Here is a 17962-nt window from a genome sequence, read left to right on the forward strand (position 1 = left end):
TAAATTTGAAATTAATAAAATTTAGATTTTTTTGTCACTGGCCTACACACGATACCCCATAATGTTAAGTGGAATTATGTTTTTAGACATTTTTTACAAATTAATTAAAAATGAAAAGCTGAAATGTCTTGAGTAGTATTCAAACCCTTTGTTATAGCAAGTCTAAATAGATTCAGGAGTAAACATTTGCTTAACAAGTCCCAACATAAGTTGCATGTGCAATAATAGTGTTAAACATTATTTTTTAATGACTACCTCATCTCTGTACCCCGCATACAATTATCTGTAAGGTCCAGTGAATTTCAAACACAGATTCAACCACAAAGACCAGGGAGGGTTTCCAATGCCTCGCAAAGAAGGGCACCTATCGGTAGATGGGTAAACATTTTAAAAAAGCAGACACTAAATATCCCTCAGAGCATGGTGTTGTTATTAATTACACTTTGGATTGTGTGAATATTTATGTAAATTAGATGCTTATTTCATTTTCAATAAATTTGCAAAAACATGTTTTCACATTGTCATTATGGGGTATTGTGTGAAGATGGGTGAGAAATTTTTTTTTTTTAATCCATTTTGAATTCAGGCTGCAACAACAAAATGTGGAATAAGTCAAGTGGTATGAATACTTTCTGAAGGCACTGTATACCATAAATGTCTTCACAAATGGACTAAAAGCTATGTCTGTGTAATGTCCTCTGGCATACAATGTTCAAAAGACTGTGTTTCTATGTAAAACATGTACTGTACACCATCAACCCTCCGAAAACCACAGTGGTCACCTTAAATAATATAAATGACATCAAAATATCTGTTGTACCGTAGCTCAGTGCCTGTACACTATGGAGCCATGTCATGTGGTGAAAATGAAACCCATGGTATGCTTACACAATAGCACACAATAGTGTCATGTCCAATATCGAATATAACACTCACTATCAAGGGAGGAGGACGTTGCATCCAATTTTTCTGTTGTTGATATCTTCAGCACACACACGTTGAAACTCGGGAAGAAAAGTCAACACGCACAGTTTTTGTGCCAAAACATTGTAGTACATGAGTTTAAAAAAATCAATCAATATTGTTTCCACATCATGGAGACAGCTGAGGACCCTTTTTTCTAAGAGTGTAGAACACAAGGGATTTACATAAACATGCATGTTTAATTTGTCCCCTATGACTGAACTAAATGGAGCCTGTCTCCCGAGTGGCGTAGCGGTCTAAGGCACTGCATCTTGGTGCAAAAGGCATCACTACAGTCCCTGGTTCGAATCCAGGCTTTATCACATCCGGCTGTGATTGGGGGTCTCATAGGACGGTGCACAATTGGCCCAGCGTCGCTGGGGTAGGCCGTCATTGTAAATAAGAATTTTTTGTTAACTGACTTGCCTAGTTAAATAAAGGTTAAATAAAAAAATATATAACTTGAACTACATACAACTGAAGATGCAGGATAAGAGGAGAATTACATAATGTCCAGGTGTTCTCATTTCTTTCAAATGCCTGTTGCTCCCTAATAACACTGCCTTGCGCAGTCACCTGTTTGAATTGCCAGCAATCCGTATTACAAGAACAACTTCTCAGTGTTACCAGATGTTCTTGCTAAGAATCCTCATTACGCATCTAAAAGACCTGGTGAGAAAACCCCTACTAGGTAGGTAGACACAGACAGCTCCAAATTTGACCTGGGAATGGGAAAAATTGTGCTTGTACACTAAGCACAACTTGGCTCCATTCCTGATTTCAGCACAGTTGAGAAAAGAAATGGGAAACGATTAGACAACGGCAGAGATCTAACATAAAGAGAGCACATTTTGACACTCTGTTATGGCCCTACAGAGCCCACATGTGTTTGGGGGAATCAAAGTCCAGGCAATCAAAGTCCAGGAATCCTATCTTCCTTCTAGGCAGGGGGCTGACTGCTGGAGCACTTTGCGTAAAGATAAGGGGATGAAGAGGATAAATAATTGCTTTATCATCTGAAGGACAGGAAAGAAAGCATCACTTATAACTGAGTGGATAAAAGACAAAAAACAACAAAACAACAGTGGTATCATAAATGAACCAGACATGTCAAAAGTCCCCACATAACAACATTGCATCGTCGTGAAAGCTACTGTATGGTGGATTGTTCTAATTTCTTTTGCAAGCCTTTTTCATAAAGGAACCGTATATTAAGCTCTCACGTCACATCACAAGACGTGATAGAGCTATGTAGCTATGGTCGGGCATTCTAAGGTCTGTTGCTGCCTTAAAACATGGCCCTGCCCAGTCACCTGTTTGAGCAAGTGATCTGTATTACGGGGTTGACCACTTCTCACACCCAGACAGAAGCTAAAGGTCACTGCTTAGCAGCATCAGTCCATGGGTAGCTCTCACTGTGCTGAAGTCAGTGTCAGTATTTGTTTTTATTGGTTACTCTGTCTTCAAAAGAGAACATTACAATCAATGTTTTTACTTTACTTCTTGAACTTATCAAATAAATAACCAGACGGACAAATAGTGTCTCAGACAGTTCTCTATGGCTGGTTGTGAGTCATTAGGTGTGATAAGATCAGTCTTACCAGGGGCTGGAAGACCTACTGTTGACTCAAAACAAACAATCTAGTTCTTCTCAAGAGGGTGTATAGACAATAAGGTTTTTAAGAATCTATCAAACAATATGATGACAGACACCAGAGTATGTGAGTGGAGCAGCGCTGGAGTGGAGCGAGGAGAGGAGCCTGCCCAATTTGACTGGAGAGTGGAGCGAGATTCCCAAAGGCTGGAGTGTCGACCTTCTCTCCTGCTCCAATAGCGCTCACTTCACGAGCTCAGGGCATACCCGGCCCAGCATGCATTTGTAGTCACTTTGTGTACTGCTAAAGGCCCTTGCTTTAGCTACGGTCATGGAGTTCGCTAAATATTTTCATTAAATAACTGTAAAATCACAGAGGTACAAAATCAAGGTGACTTACAAAGGACCAAGAGCAAGAGAGAGAGTGCTGCGATGTAATGTCCACAACCAAAGAATCATTGTGGAATCTGAAAAGACACAAATCCCGAAAGCATGATGGTGTACTTACTACGTGCACATGCTAAAAGAAAGGAATGAGGTGGTTAGCTAATTAAGTCTGACATTGTAGAAAAGTATTTATAAACAAAACATCTGATCTCTTAAAAGTTTCCTTCCTTTTTGTTCTATTATCTATACAATAGGCCATAATTGATTTTGGCCCAATAGGCCTGGCATATTCCATTTTTCAAGGAGCTTTCCCTTTGGGTTATTTATTTATTTATTTTACCCCAATTCCGTGTTATCTAATTGGTAGTTGCAGTCTTGTCCCATCGCTGCAACTCCCGTACGGACTCAGGAGAGGCAAAGGTCGAGAGCCGTTCATCCTCCAAAACACAACGCCACCAAGGCGCACTGCTTTTTGACACACTGCTCACTTAACCCAGAAGCCAGCCGCATCAATGTGTTGGAAAAAACACAGTACACACTGGCGACCGAGTCAGCGTGCATGCACCCAGCCTGCCACAGGAGTCACTAGAGCGTGATGGGACAAGGACATCCCAGCCGGCCAAACCCTCCCCTAACCTGGACAACACTGGGCCAATTGTGCAAGGTCTCATTGGTCTCCCAGTCGAGGCCGGCCACAGCCTGGGATCGAACCAGGATCTATAGTGACACAGCTAGCACTGCGATGCAGTGCCTTAGACCGCTGCACCACTCGGGAGACCTGGTTGGGTTATTTTCCCTAAAAACCTTTAGGCCTACCTAAAATAAAAAACTTTGCATCCCTGCCCAGCCTGCCAAGAGTCGCCAAAAGGGTGTTTAACATCTCCAGTGGCTCTGCAAGCACCTAGAGGATATTCTCCGCTGCTGGCCTGCTTGCTCTCCAGGCACTATCACATGAGCCTGAAGCCAAAGACTCTGGCTAAACTGGTGTTTCTAAAAATGAATTCATAGGCAATGAGGCATTGTTCGTTTAATTTGTATTTAATTCTAAGTAAGTCACAGCTTATATGTACAATTTATAGACTAAGATGATTTAATACAAAAACATGTTGTTTAAATGCTGAGTGCTTAATATCCCTGACTTCCTACCAGCCTGGTGTGTCGCAATTGCAAATGTTTCACAATACATTTCTTTATAGGCTATGGCCTTGAAATAATTTAAATAATATAGCCTAAATAATTCATTTATGTTCCTTCTCAGGCTCTGTGTCTGGCTCCTGACCTATTTAGAGTATTTATATGCTGTTTAATATGACATGTAGCCTATTTCTACAGCATACAGTGACATTCTACACGATTTTGTGCTTTTCATGTTTATTATAATACTTTTCATTCAAAACATATGGTTTGGTGTCAATACTTCAAAACCAAATGGTAGGTCCAGGTAGTCACACAAATTGATGGGTGTTGGTTAAATTGTGGTTTTAATGAATGGAGCGAATTTGGAGAGGCAGTTTTTTTTCTTGTGAGCAAGGAGCGGATTTTAGCGGAGTGGTTGAAAAGGACGTGGAGCACCGGAGCTTGAGCACCGCTCCATGAGCAATGAGCGGGATTTCTGACCACTCAACTCCACTCACATACACTGACAGACACTAATACAGTGAGAATGGTCAGGACTCAATCCTTATTGTTTGCACACCTTATATAGAATACCTTATGGTAAGCTTCTGACCATTTTATATGCCAAGAGAGTTCTCAACCATAATTATCATGCCTGTCTACATCAATTCTGACATTCAACAAACTGTATGGGGCCATAAACAAACAAGAAACAGCTCACCCAGAGGCAGTGTTTCTGGTGGGTGGAGACTAATGCGGGGAGGCATAAAACCCTCCTACCTCACTTTTACCAATACTAGGGGCGTTAAAACTCTAGCCCACTTTTATTCTAGCCACAGAAACACATACAATGCCCTCCCTTCTTCAAATCTGATCACGACTCCATTCTCGTGCTTCCTATTTACAAACAAAGGCCCAAACAGGAAGTACCAGTGATACGCTCAATACGGAAGTGGTCAGATGAAGCAGATGTGAGGCTACAAGACTGTTTTGCTATGTTCCAAGATACATCCGATACCATTGAGGAGTTTACCACAACAGTCACAGGCTTCATCAATAAGTGCATAGACGATGTCATCCCCACAGTGACTATACAAACATATCCAAACCAAAAACTAGGGATTACAGGCAATATCCACTTAGGATAAAGGCTAGAGACACCACTGACAAGGAACGGGGCGGCAGCATAGCCTAGTGGTTAGAGCGTTGGACTAGTAACCGAAATGTTGCAAGATCGAATCCCCAAGCTAACAAGATACAAAATCTGTCGTTCTGACCCTGAACAAGGCAGTTAACCCATTGTTCCTAGGCTGTCATTGAAAATAAGAATTTGTTCTTAACTGACTTGCCTAGTTAAATAAAGGTAAAATATATATTTTTTAAAATGGGACATAAATGCATACAAGAAAGCCTGCTACGACCTCCAATGAGACATCAAACATGCAAAAGAACAATACACTCAGAAAAAAGGGTTCCAAAGGGGTTCTTTGCAAAGGGATAAGGTTCTACCAAGAACTGTTTTGATCAGAAGAACCCTTTTTGGAAGACAAGGGTTCTTTGTAAGGCACAGGGTTCTAGAACCTTTAACATCCTTAGAACCGTTTTTTGAAGAAAGGGTTCTTTGATGATTCTTTGGAAGGCAAGGATTCTTTGGAAGGCAGAAATGGTTCTCCAAAGAACCATATAATATTTCCCAGCATGCTCCATTGCAGGGAGATTTTCAACATTGTTTGTTTTTTTCAACATTGTTTGTCTGTTATCAGTTGTTTTTGCATTGATTGGTTGATACATTTTATGCTACACAAAGATAAATAACATAATTTTCTAAACTAATCTGTTAGTAATTGGTTGTTCCAGTTTTCAATCTTCACTACCCTGGCAGTCATTCTGAATGCAGGTTGCAGGTGATTAACAATTCTTCTTGTTGGATATCCTAACTCTAGCTGGATTCCAATAGGAATTACACATCACTTTGCAAGCCAGCATAATGTGACTTGCAGGCCTGATGTGGCCTGTAAACAAGGAGATTCCTAACACCCTTGTGTTAGGGTATAACTAGGCCCTCAAAGAAAGACCTTATATATGCAATGTATTGTCATAAATCATTATATAAGAATGTTGTTTATAGACTACTGTACAGCTCAGTGTTCAACACCATAGTCCCCTCCGAGCTCATCACAAAGCTAGAGAGCCTGAGATTGAACACCTCCCTCTGCAACTGGATCCTGGACTTCCTGATGGGCCGGCCCCAGTTGGTGAGGGTAGGAAACAACACCTCCGCCACGCTGACCCTTAACATGGGGGTCCCTCAGGGGTGTGTACTTAGTCCCCTCCTGTACTCGCTGTTCACCCACGACTGCCTGGCAATGCACAACTCCAACACCATCAAGTTTTCTTACGATATGACGGTGGTAGGCCTGATCACCGACAGCAATGAGACAGCCTACAGGGAGGAAGTCAGAAGCTTAGCAGTGTGGTGCCAGGACATCAACCTGTCCCTCAACGTCAGTAAAACTAAGGACCTGATCGTGGACTATTGGAGAAAGAGGGGAGAGACCACAGGGGCTGTGGTCCACACACACCCCCACTGTCATGAAGAGGGCACGGCAACACCTCATCCCTCTCAGGAGGCGAAAAAGATTTGGCATGGGCCCTCGGATCCTCAAAATGTTATATAGCTGCACCATTGAAGGAATCTTGACTGACTGCATCACCACTTGTTATGGCAAATGCACCGCCTTCGACCGCAAAGAGCTACAGAGGGTGGTGCAGACAGCCCAGTACATCACTGAGGTTGAGCTCCCTGCCATCCAGGACGTCTATATCAGGCGGTGTCAGCTCTCGTATCAACAGGCTCCGAGACAGCTTCTACCCCCAAGCCATAAGACTGCTAAATAGCCATAATACTGCTAAATAGTTCAGATAACCATTAATTGACTATCTGCACTGACCCTTTCTTGCACTGACCTTGTGCACACTCACTAGACTATGTATACACGCACTAACACACACTCCATTGACAACCCACACAAAACCCCCAGACATTCACATACACTACATACGCACACACAACCACATAACACACGTACCGACAGAACAAATACACTTTTACACATCATTTGCTGCTGAAACTCTGTTCTTTCTTTTATTCTTATTATGATCTATTATGATGCCTAGTCACTTTACCTTGCCTTCATGTACATACACTACATGACCAAAAGTATGTGGACACCTGCTCTTCGAACATCTCATTCCAAAATGATGTGCATTAATATAGAGTTGGTCCCCTATTTGCTGCTATAATAGCTTCCACTCTTCTGGGAAGGCTTTCCACTAGATGTTGGAACATTACTGCGGGGACTTGCTTCCATTCAGCCACAAGAGCATTAGTGAGGACTTTGGGCGATTAGGCCTGTTTTCGCAGTTGGCGTTCCAATTCATCCCAAAGGTGTTCGACGGGTTGAGATCAAGGCCATGTGCAGACCAGTCAAGTTCTTCCACAGATCGACAAACTATTTCTGTATGGACCTCGCTTTGTGCACGTGGGCATTGTCATGTGAAAACAGGTAAGGGCGTTCCCCAAACTGTTGCCACAAAGTTGGAAACACAAAATCATGTAGAATGTCACTGTATGCTGTAGAGTTAAGATTTCCCTTCACTGGAACTAAGGGCCTTAGCCTAAACCATGAAAAACAGTCCCAGACCATTATTCCTCATCCACCAAACTTTGCACTATGCATTGGGGCAGGTAGCGTTCTCCTGGCATCTGCCAATTCCAGATTCATCACTCCAGAGAACGCGTGTTCACTGTTCCAGAGTCCAATGGCGACGAGCTTTACGCCCCTCCAGCCGACATTTGGCATTGCTCATGGTGATCTTGTGTGTGACTGCTCAGTCTTGGAAACACAATTCATGAAGCTCCCGACGAACAGTTATTGTGTTGACATTTCTTCCACAGGCAATTTGGAACTAGGTAGTGAGTGTTGCAACCGAGGACAGTGGATTTTTACACGCTACGTGAGCTTGTGTGACCTACTACTTCGTGCCTGAGCCGTTGTTGCTCCTAAACGTTTCCATTTCACAATAACAGAACTTACAGTTCACCGGGGCAGCTCTAGCAGGGCAGAAATTTGACGAACTGACTTGTTGGAATGGAGGCATCCTATGATTGTCCGGTGTTGAAAGTCACGGAGTTCTTCAGTAAGGCCATTCTACTGCCAATGTTTGTCTATGGAGGTTGCATGGCTGTGTGCTCAATTGTATACACCTGTCAGCAACAGGTGTGGATGAAATAGCTGAATCAATCAATTTGAAGGGGTGTTTACATGCACTACATATACAAAAGTATCGCCCTCAAATACCTCTGCACATTGATCTGGTACTGCTACTCCCTGTATATAGCTCCACATTGATCTGGTACTGCTACTCCCTGTATATAGCTCCACATTGATCTGGTACTGGTACTCCCTGTATATAGCTCCACATTGATCTGGTACTGGTACTTCCTGTATATAGCTCCACATTGATATGGTACTGCTACTCCCTGTATATAGCTCTACATTGATCTGGTACTGGTACTTCCTGTTTATAGCTCCACATTGATCTGGTACTTCCTGTATATAGCTCCACATTGATCTGGTACTGGTACTTCCTGTATATAGCTCCACATTGATCTGGTACTGGTACTTCCTGTATATAGCTCCACATTGATCTGGTACTGCTACTCCCTGTACATAGCTCTACATTGATCTGGTACTGGTACTTCCTGTATATAGCTCCACATTGATCTGGTACTTCCTGTATATAGCTCCACATTGATCTGGTACTGCTACTCCCTGTACATAGCTCTACATTGATCTGGTACTGGTACTTCCTGTATATAGCTCCACATTGATCTGGTACTGCTACTCCCTGTATATAGCTCCACATTGATCTGGTACTGGTACTCCCTGTATATAGCTCCACATTGATCTGGTACTGGTACTTCCTGTATATAGCTCCACATTGATATGGTACTGCTACTCCCTGTATATAGCTCTACATTGATCTGGTACTGGTACTTCCTGTATATAGCTCCACATTGATCTGGTACTTCCTGTATATAGCTCCACATTGATCTGGTACTGGTACTTCCTGTATATAGCTCCACATTGATCTGGTACTGGTACTTCCTGTATATAGCTCCACATTGATCTGGTACTGCTACTCCCTGTACATAGCTCTACATTGATCTGGTACTGGTACTTCCTGTATATAGCTCCACATTGATCTGGTACTTCCTGTATATAGCTCCACATTGATCTGGTACTGCTACTCCCTGTACATAGCTCTACATTGATCTGGTACTGGTACTTCCTGTATATAGCTCCACATTGATCTGGTACTGCTACTCCCTGTACATAGCTCCATTCTTGGGTATTTTATTTTATTTGTCTTATGTTACTATTTTATTTGTATTATTTTTAAACTCTATTGTTGGGAAGGAATTGTAAGTAAGCATTTCACGATTTTACTCTAATTTACTCTTGAGCCAACATCTGCCGAGTTTACAGTGAATGTGGTGCCCACGTACATTGTGAATACTGCCTTTAATAGGCACATTGTTGACAGAGCAACACGCTTCTCTATAACCCCGGCCTTTGTGTATGGATGACCGACTCTTACCGGTATATCCATGGGAAAAGAGTTAGTCATGCTACTTGGAAAGGCTGAGTGGAGACATCTAACATGTGACATCAATGACCCACTCTCCTCTCACCCTGTGCATCACAGCCAACAGTCTTTCTCCTAGTTATATATTTTATACACACATTTTCTGTTAGCTTTGAAGATTCGTTTTTCCCTCTTAGTATGACAGGGTCATGGGAGCAAACAATGGTAATGCCCAAACCTTACCCAAGAAACCCTTAAAAGTACTGTACACACACAAACAAACACAATGACAGCAGATATGAAGTTAACAATAATTTAAACCATTTTATTTGATCATGTCTATTTTGGCTCGTATCTATCACATTCATTAAGTTATTTTCTCTTTCACATTAAAACCACAATCACCATTGTCTTGATTATATTGCACTTCTGTAGTCTCCTTCACTCCCTTCCTGGATCACTTCTCCTTTGTGCCCCATGTCCCTCGCCCTCAGTCTCTCCACCACATCACAGTTTGCATGACTGGATGGTCATGGCGTCCTCTGGCCAGCGGTAAGAGTCCACAGCAAACTCGTCATAGTCAGGGCTGTAGATCAGGGAGCGCACAAAAGCCTCCTTATCCTCAGGCTCCGGGTACAGCGTCGCCAACTTGTGCTCATAGGCAAACTCCACGATCTGTAAGACACGCAAACACACACACGATAGTTCATAGGTGTACACTGTATAGACTGAGTAGTATACAAAACATTAAGAAAACGTGCTCTTTCCATGACAGACTGACCAGGTGAATCCTGGGGAAGGCTATGATCCCCGCACTTGTTAACTCCACTTCAAATCAGTGTAGATGAAGGTGATGAGACAGGTTAAAGAAGGATTTTGCATTCAGAGGGTGAATGGGCAAGACAACTCAATATTAGGAAGGTTTTCCTAATGTTTGGTACACTCAGAGTAAGTGTGAAGACCGATTGAGGGTATAGAAGCATGAAGTCCTAAAGACATGTTTGTTTGTGTGTGTGTGTGTGTGTGTGTGTGCGCGCACAGATGTGTGTGTGCTCTCACCTTTACGGCCAGCTTGAGAGAGACCTCTCTGATGGTGTTCAGGGGAGGGTACAGTCTTCCCTCTGAAAGATCCTTCTCTGTCACCAGGTCTGCAATGGTCTGTCAGAGAGCAACCAAATGGATGACTTATGCACACACAGTCACAAACAGATATTCGGTATACCTTAACACACACACATTTTACTGTAAAGAGTATTGAGACGTTGGAATGCATTATAAAAAAAGTTACATTTGATTAGATTTCTATATGATATACTGGCTGGGTGGTCATGAGGGTATAATAGGTGTCAATCAGTGTTGATAATGTAGCTAAGACTTGACATTCATCCCACCCTCCCCCTCCTGCTGTTGCGCAACCGTCCTCCATCCTCAGTCTACCTCATTGGTAGGCTGAGTGTGGCTCTCATATGCCTGAGGCCCATGATGACAGTATCAAATAAAATATGAAATTGTCATTCAGTAACGCACCCACACTTATGCATCACCGTGAAGCTTTAATCGTCTCCCATGTCTGCAGAGCCAGGCAGCACAGAGCAAAGCGAGCTGATTGGCATTCGCACAAGAACAGCCTATGAGAGGTCATCAGTTTGGCCATTTTTTCTGATGGTTTATTGACTGGGCTCACAGGGATATTATTATATTTGCCATGCCACTGAGCTGGGGACAGACATGAGGACATTTTTAAGTGATTTCCTTAATGATCTGTAAGCACAGACTGGGTTTCACTGTGGTGTTTTTGCAGACTTTAGTGTAGACTTTAGTGAATACTGTAGTATTTACAGTAGTATACTGTAGTATTTACAGTTAACTATAGTATGAATACTGTTGTAAAATAACTAGTATATACTGTAGTAATTAATGTAGTGTTTTTGTGGACATTACTGTAGTATTTACTATAGTGTTTTATTATATTTGACATAGAAGTGGAGTTTTTCTCCTTCAGGAAACCTACTGGAGAAATGTAGGTTTCTCCAGTAGGTTGTACATAACCTGTAAGGAGGTAGGACTTGGGTCTGAACAGATAGTTCTGAGATTCTGCTCTTTTCTATATAACTGAGGTCTATACCTGGCATGTAGGTTTCTCACTCCTGGGTGGCACAAATTGCGATATGGGGGAGGGGAATGGGCAAGGTATATGCACATCCGATACTGTAGTATTTACTATAGTTAAAAGAGTAGTGTTTTTGCAGACATTTCTGTAGCATTTACTACAGTGCTTTTTTTGCGGATAATACTGTAGTGTTTACTATAGTATTCTACAGTTTACTATAGAATTCTATAGTAAGTACTGTGGTATTCTATAGTAAACTGTAGTAGTTTTCATGTAGGGTCTCCAGGAAGGAGTGAAGATGAAGAGGGAAGAAGAAAGAGGGAGACATATGGGGGAAGAATTATAGTGAGATTGAGTTAAAAAAAATAGAGAAAGCGATACGGAAAGTGAAAGAGAGAGATATTGAGTTGGAGAAAATACATGAATAGAGAAGGAGAAGAAGAAATATACAAAAGGAGAGCGATAGAGAGGGAGTTGAATAGGAAGTGATAGAGAGAATGGAAGAGAGTGTGTTAAAAAAGAGAGGCCAGATATAGGGAGGAAGATACAGAGAGTCAGTTGAAGAAGAGAACGTTGGTGTGTGTGTGTGTGTCTGTGTGTGTATTAAGATGATATTTTAATGAGTGCTCTGTCACCAAGCTATTTGAAAGTAAATGAACTGATAATTGGATGGATGCGTGTTACCTCTGCGGTGGTGAGGAAGATCTCATCGGTGATGTGTCGGATTGCACAGGCGGTGACGCCCAGGCCGACTCCAGGGAACACGTATGCATTGTTGCCCTGGCCAGGGAAGAACGTCCGCCCATCGGGGAGGGTCACGGGGTCAAATGGACTGCCACTGGCAAAGATGCCCCGCCCCTGGACCAAACAAGTATCGAGGGTGTCAACACAGGAAAATATATTACTGTGCATATAATGTACATACACACTGACTCAACCTCTCTCCTCTCTAAATTAACTTTCCCCCTGGGTCTTAGTAGTAAGTACAATATGTGCTCTTAATCAATTTATGGAGTGGCTGCAAGGCCGAATTCTCTGAACGCCTCTTCCTTCTGTAGCATGTGCAGGATTGGAAACTACAGTACTCTGGCGAAAACGCAGGACGTTCGGCTGCCCAGGAGGTGGAAAACTGGCAAATTTAAATCGTGCTGTCGATCAAATTCTGTGGTGTTGATCAATGAAAAGCGAAATAACAGTTTTGTGGTTAAAATGCAGACTGTTAAGACTGTGTCCTGCTTATGTTTATGCTACTGCAATATCTTAAGTTACAACAGACAAAGAGGGTTGTAGCCTACATCCTAAATTAACCTACAAAATATATATATTTTTGGAACGTTAGTTTAAATCGCCACAGGGTTTTTATTTCAGCTGTTCAGAAATATGAGGCAGAAGTAACCCAAGTAACACTTGAGCAGAACGTGATTCCTTTGTTTAGCTCTGGGGAAGAGGCGTCCAGGTGGGCGGGACAAGTGTTCAAGTGTTGAAGTACACAGATACTTCAGACCCACTCCAGTACCTCTGTGATGGTGTAGCACTGCTCGGCAGTGCACTCTGCCTTGCTGGTGGGGTTGCTAAGGGCGAAGATGATCGGCCTCTCGTTAAACGAGGCCATGTCCCTGATGATTTCCTCCGTGAAAGCTCCAGAGATGGCTGCCACACCTAGAGAGCAGGATCGTATTCATTAGGCACCAAAAGGAAGAAAACAGATACGAAATGCTCACTTTCGTTTTCCATTGCAAAATGTTTTGCTACGGTGTATCCTAATGAATAAGACCCACGAGAGAACACATTAACCATGCAGACCACTACAAACTCTAACCCAGGGGTGGTAAACCATCTCTATCCACCTGGAGAGATATTGGGTAATTGGAATTTCAATTAATCTCAGTGATTTACTGGATTGTAACCTGTATACTGTTTTCTATACTATGGTATCTCATTCACTTAATAATGTTTACATATCATTACTCATCTCATATGTATATACTGTTTTCTATTCTATTCTTAGTCTGTTCCGACATTGCTCATCCATAAGTATATAGTCTTAATTCATTCCTACTTAAGATTTGTGTGTATTGGGTATATGTTGTGTAATTTGTTAGATATTTCTTGTTAGATATTACTGCACTGTCGGAGCTAGAAGTACAAGCATTTCGCTACATCCGCAATAACATCTGCTAATCACATTTATGTGACCAATAAAATTAGATTTGATTTATAAATAAAGGTTCAATTAAAATCCAATTGACCCCCTCCCTGCCTCCCCAGTGAGCTGATTGGTGTATTACCTATGATGGCTGTGGGTTTGAGCTCATGCACCACATCTACCAGGTTCCTCATCTGCTCGTGTTCGTGGGCAAACCTCTCCTTCTCATGGGTCAGGTGGTCTCTTCCCTGAGGGTGGAAGAGAGATAGTTGGAAGACAGATTATGATGGTGCTTGTTTCTACACATGCCAACAACTGATGTTCTCTTTGATCATCTCTGAAATAAATACATAGAGGAATTCAAACACAGACACAAAGACACAAAGACTATCTGCAAGAGCCAAGGATTCTGGACTTCTCCACCCTAACCCACTTAAAGGAAATAAGCTTGATGGGGTTTCAGTGGAGTCAAGTGCTATGTATTCTGGTCACTAGAGGGCAGTGTTGACTCAATGCTGGTCTACAGAGTTGGTGACAAATGTACATCCAGCTTGCCAAAGGCTCCATGGAGTTAGTGACTTTACCAGAATCCTATAAAGTATCAACAGGCACCACCACTCTGCCTGCATGTCTGTCTTTCTGCCTGCCTGAAAGCCTCATGATTTAGTTGATCAAATAAGGATTACTTCTATAAACAATTCCCTCTTCATCTTTTATTGCATCAACCCTGTGGTCAGAATGACCTTTTCAAGACAAACAGACTGCTCTGGAAAAGGTCATACAATGACAGAAGCATGGACACAATACCAGCTTCTGGTGTAATTGTGTGCACACTGTGCAGTTATTCTTATCATTGATCAAACAGAATTGACACAAACACGCCTCAGATGACAATCTCTGGGTAGTTCTTCAGTCCCCAACCACATGTGGATCATGACAGGGCTAAGACTGTGGCAGTTCTATGTTGAAATAAATGCAATACAGTAGCCTGTGTCAATGCAACAACAAGACTCAAAGGACTGGTAGACAACCAGGATCAAACTCATCCACGTCCTGGCAGCATCTGGTGAAACCCTTAATTAAACACATAACATCTACAGTTTTTCATCCCATGATAGTTCAACAAGACAGGCAGAGTCTACGAGAGCTACGACTCTCATTCAGACTCATGTCTGTCTTTCAGTTCATGTATAATAAACAAGGGTTGGGATCAATTCCATTTAAATTCAGTCAATTTACAAAGTAAACTGAGATTCTGTCAGTCATGTCATACATCATGAATATATGCATGTCTATAGGTCAGGACAGTGGGGACTCCAGACAGAGCTGTGCCTACTCTACAGGGGATGAGTGACCCTGGACGAGTGGCCAGAGCGGAGGTACTTGTATCACCTTGACGATGAGACCCTTGGAGTCAACCATCCAGATCTTCCTCAGAGCCTTGTCTTTGGGGAGTCCCTCCTTCTCCATCGCCATCGTGATGAGGTCAGCTATCCCCATCGCGGCCTAGGGACAAGAGGGAGAGAAAAGGGAGGGAGAGAGAAAGCAGATGTGATAGGAATGCCTCTGTGCCCCACCATTCACTTCCCTGATCAAACAAGGAATAAGTCCCTAGCTTTCACCACTAAACCTGCAAACAATTTACCCAGTTATTATTCAAACTTATTGTAATCTTGACTCTGGTTACATTAATGCAAACCTTTAATTTTGTGATTTAATTCAATGTAGGTCTGTGAAATGCTTGAAAGGCTTGTTTTTCTGTTCTCAGCACAATAACCCTTTCCTGTAAATGCACTCAAATTCTACACATTATCATCTACTTCCATTTCAATACAAAGTGGTCATCCACCAACATGGAAAACACATGAAACAAGGCATTTTAATTATTATGGTTCACAGTTAGGCCAAGAGCCCCAGAGGCTAAAATACATTCTAAATGTCTCCCCATTCATTACAAATGATGTTGTGCTAATCACAGTTTTATTTCCATGTTCTCCTATTTATTAGAGACAGGGTCTGTTGAGCACAGACTAGTGGTCTACTAGACCTCAATAAAAAGCTCAGTGATTGGGAATGGGAATTTGAAGCGTTGGTCTGTGGTTATTTCTGATTATGTCATTAGGGGCAATCAGTCTGCCATGTTTTTGAGCAGAAAAAACAGGAGTGAATTTGCACATTGACAAGAGCTCTGCACCCACCTCCCCTGCACCCTGGAATACAATGGTATGGTCTGACATCTTGCTCTTGGTGACACGAAGGGCAGCGAGTAGGCCGGCCACCGCCACTGCAGCAGTACCTGAGGGGGGTTTGGGGGGACAGAGTGACATATATGATTTAGACCTGCAAGTATGAGCTTTCCTCAAGTGAGTTACTATTGCAGTGAGAGAGAGAGTCAATTTGTCCTTTATGTTGTCTGCAGTAATAGCAAGCAGATTTACCGGGACAGAGAATTAGAGAGAAAATATGGTTTAGATTAGCCTGCAGAAATCCCAATGGCTACCAGGGCTAATTTCTGGGGAATGTAGTTTTATTTGACAGACGAACTAATGGCTCCTCAGACATGGTGTGACTGATACTGTGGTCTCATTAAGGATACAAAAAGTGTGTCTGTGTCCCAAATGGCACCCTATTCCCTATATAGTGCACACAGGGCCCATAAGGCTCTGGTCAAAAGTAGTCCACTATAGAGGGAATAGCGGTGCCATTTGGGACACAACCCTAGTCTGGAGTCTCTGGACTTACTGTTACATTACTGTTGTTTTCCACAGGACTTTATCAAACCCAACCCACTGGAGAGAGAGGGATCAGGGGCTCGGTGTGTTTGTTTGAAATTTGAATTAGTGCTCTATGAACAAGCTATCTGATTTAAACAGAATTGGTGGTTGGGTGTGTGTGTTTGTGTGTGTGTGAGGGAGGGAGGAAGAGAAAGTGGAAATAGAAAAAGAGAGGGAGAGATAAAGGGAAGGAGGATGATTGATCGAGAGGGAGTTTGAGTGCATGTGAAGTGTGGAGTGGTGTGCGTGTGGTGCATGTGTGTGGGTTCTTGTGAGCACGTTATCGAGTCTCTGTGCAATTAATATTGGCATTTTGCAATCGAAGTATACGTGTACCTTGGATGTCATCGTTGAACGTGCAGTACTGGTCACGGTACTTGCTTAGCAGACGGAAGGCATTGGTATTGGCAAAGTCCTCAAACTGGATAAGACAATCCATTCCATACCTGTGGATAAGACAGCCAAGTCAGATAAGACGACATTCACATTCCTACTCCTTTTCTAGTCATTCGCCACAGGGCCAAGAGAGTTCAAACAAAGGAGAGAGCTGAAAATCAGAGTAATCACGTCCAGGACTGTGATAATGTTGTGTATCTACAGTAGAGGAATGTTGCGCGCACACACACACACACACACACACACACACACACACACACACACACACACACTTCTGTGTAGCATATAGTGCATTGCCTCTGCCTGTACCAAGTCCCTCTTCTACACCATAGGAATAAGAACCTTCACAGTTCTATCCTGGAGAGGGCACTCATTCACTTTTGAGGAGCTCGAGTTACATTTGAAACATGTGGAGTGGGATGCTGTACGAGCTCGGTGTGTTTATGCATACAATGCATATGACTAATTATGAATGTAAATAAGCATGTTTCAATGTGCAGGCTATACCATCCAGCGATCCACTTTGTCAGGGACTTAGGCCACAAAAATACAGTGGGAAACTTGGTGTTCAGGACTGATTCTATGACAGGCTATTTGCCTCTGCTTAGTTACCAATCCTCAAACAGCTGTCCTCCAGGTTACTAGACAGGTTAAATGTCTGTCAAGAAGGGAGATCTACTAGCTACCACAAAGGAACGGAAACACTATAAAACCCTGTGTAAGGGCAAGAATAGCAGGACCACCTAGTAAATCATCACCGAATTACTTTACAAGCTAATCCCCAGGCCACCTGACACCCTGTTCACCAACACATATGACCTCAT

At 42.5% G+C, this 17962-nt stretch overlaps 1 protein-coding gene across 1 annotated transcript in view; it reads right to left on the minus strand.

Annotated features, from left to right (window-relative positions):
* Nucleotides 1-10011: 10011 nt before the first annotated feature.
* LOC115175839 (NADP-dependent malic enzyme-like) overlaps nt 10012-17962 on the minus strand; it is a 141148-nt gene continuing 133197 nt past the window's right edge. Inside the window, exons 7-14 of the mRNA XM_029735395.1 lie at nt 17079-17188; nt 16167-16264; nt 15361-15474; nt 14111-14216; nt 13339-13481; nt 12507-12680; nt 10772-10870; nt 10012-10387 (exon numbers count right to left, since the gene is read on the minus strand). Of these exons, the coding sequence (XP_029591255.1) occupies nt 10220-10387; nt 10772-10870; nt 12507-12680; nt 13339-13481; nt 14111-14216; nt 15361-15474; nt 16167-16264; nt 17079-17188 (1012 nt within the window). The 3' untranslated portion in view covers nt 10012-10219. The remainder of the gene's footprint in view (nt 10388-10771; nt 10871-12506; nt 12681-13338; nt 13482-14110; nt 14217-15360; nt 15475-16166; nt 16265-17078; nt 17189-17962) is intronic.

This window comes from Salmo trutta, chromosome 3, assembly GCF_901001165.1.
Source record: "Salmo trutta chromosome 3, fSalTru1.1, whole genome shotgun sequence".
NCBI lineage: Eukaryota > Metazoa > Chordata > Actinopteri > Salmoniformes > Salmonidae > Salmo > Salmo trutta.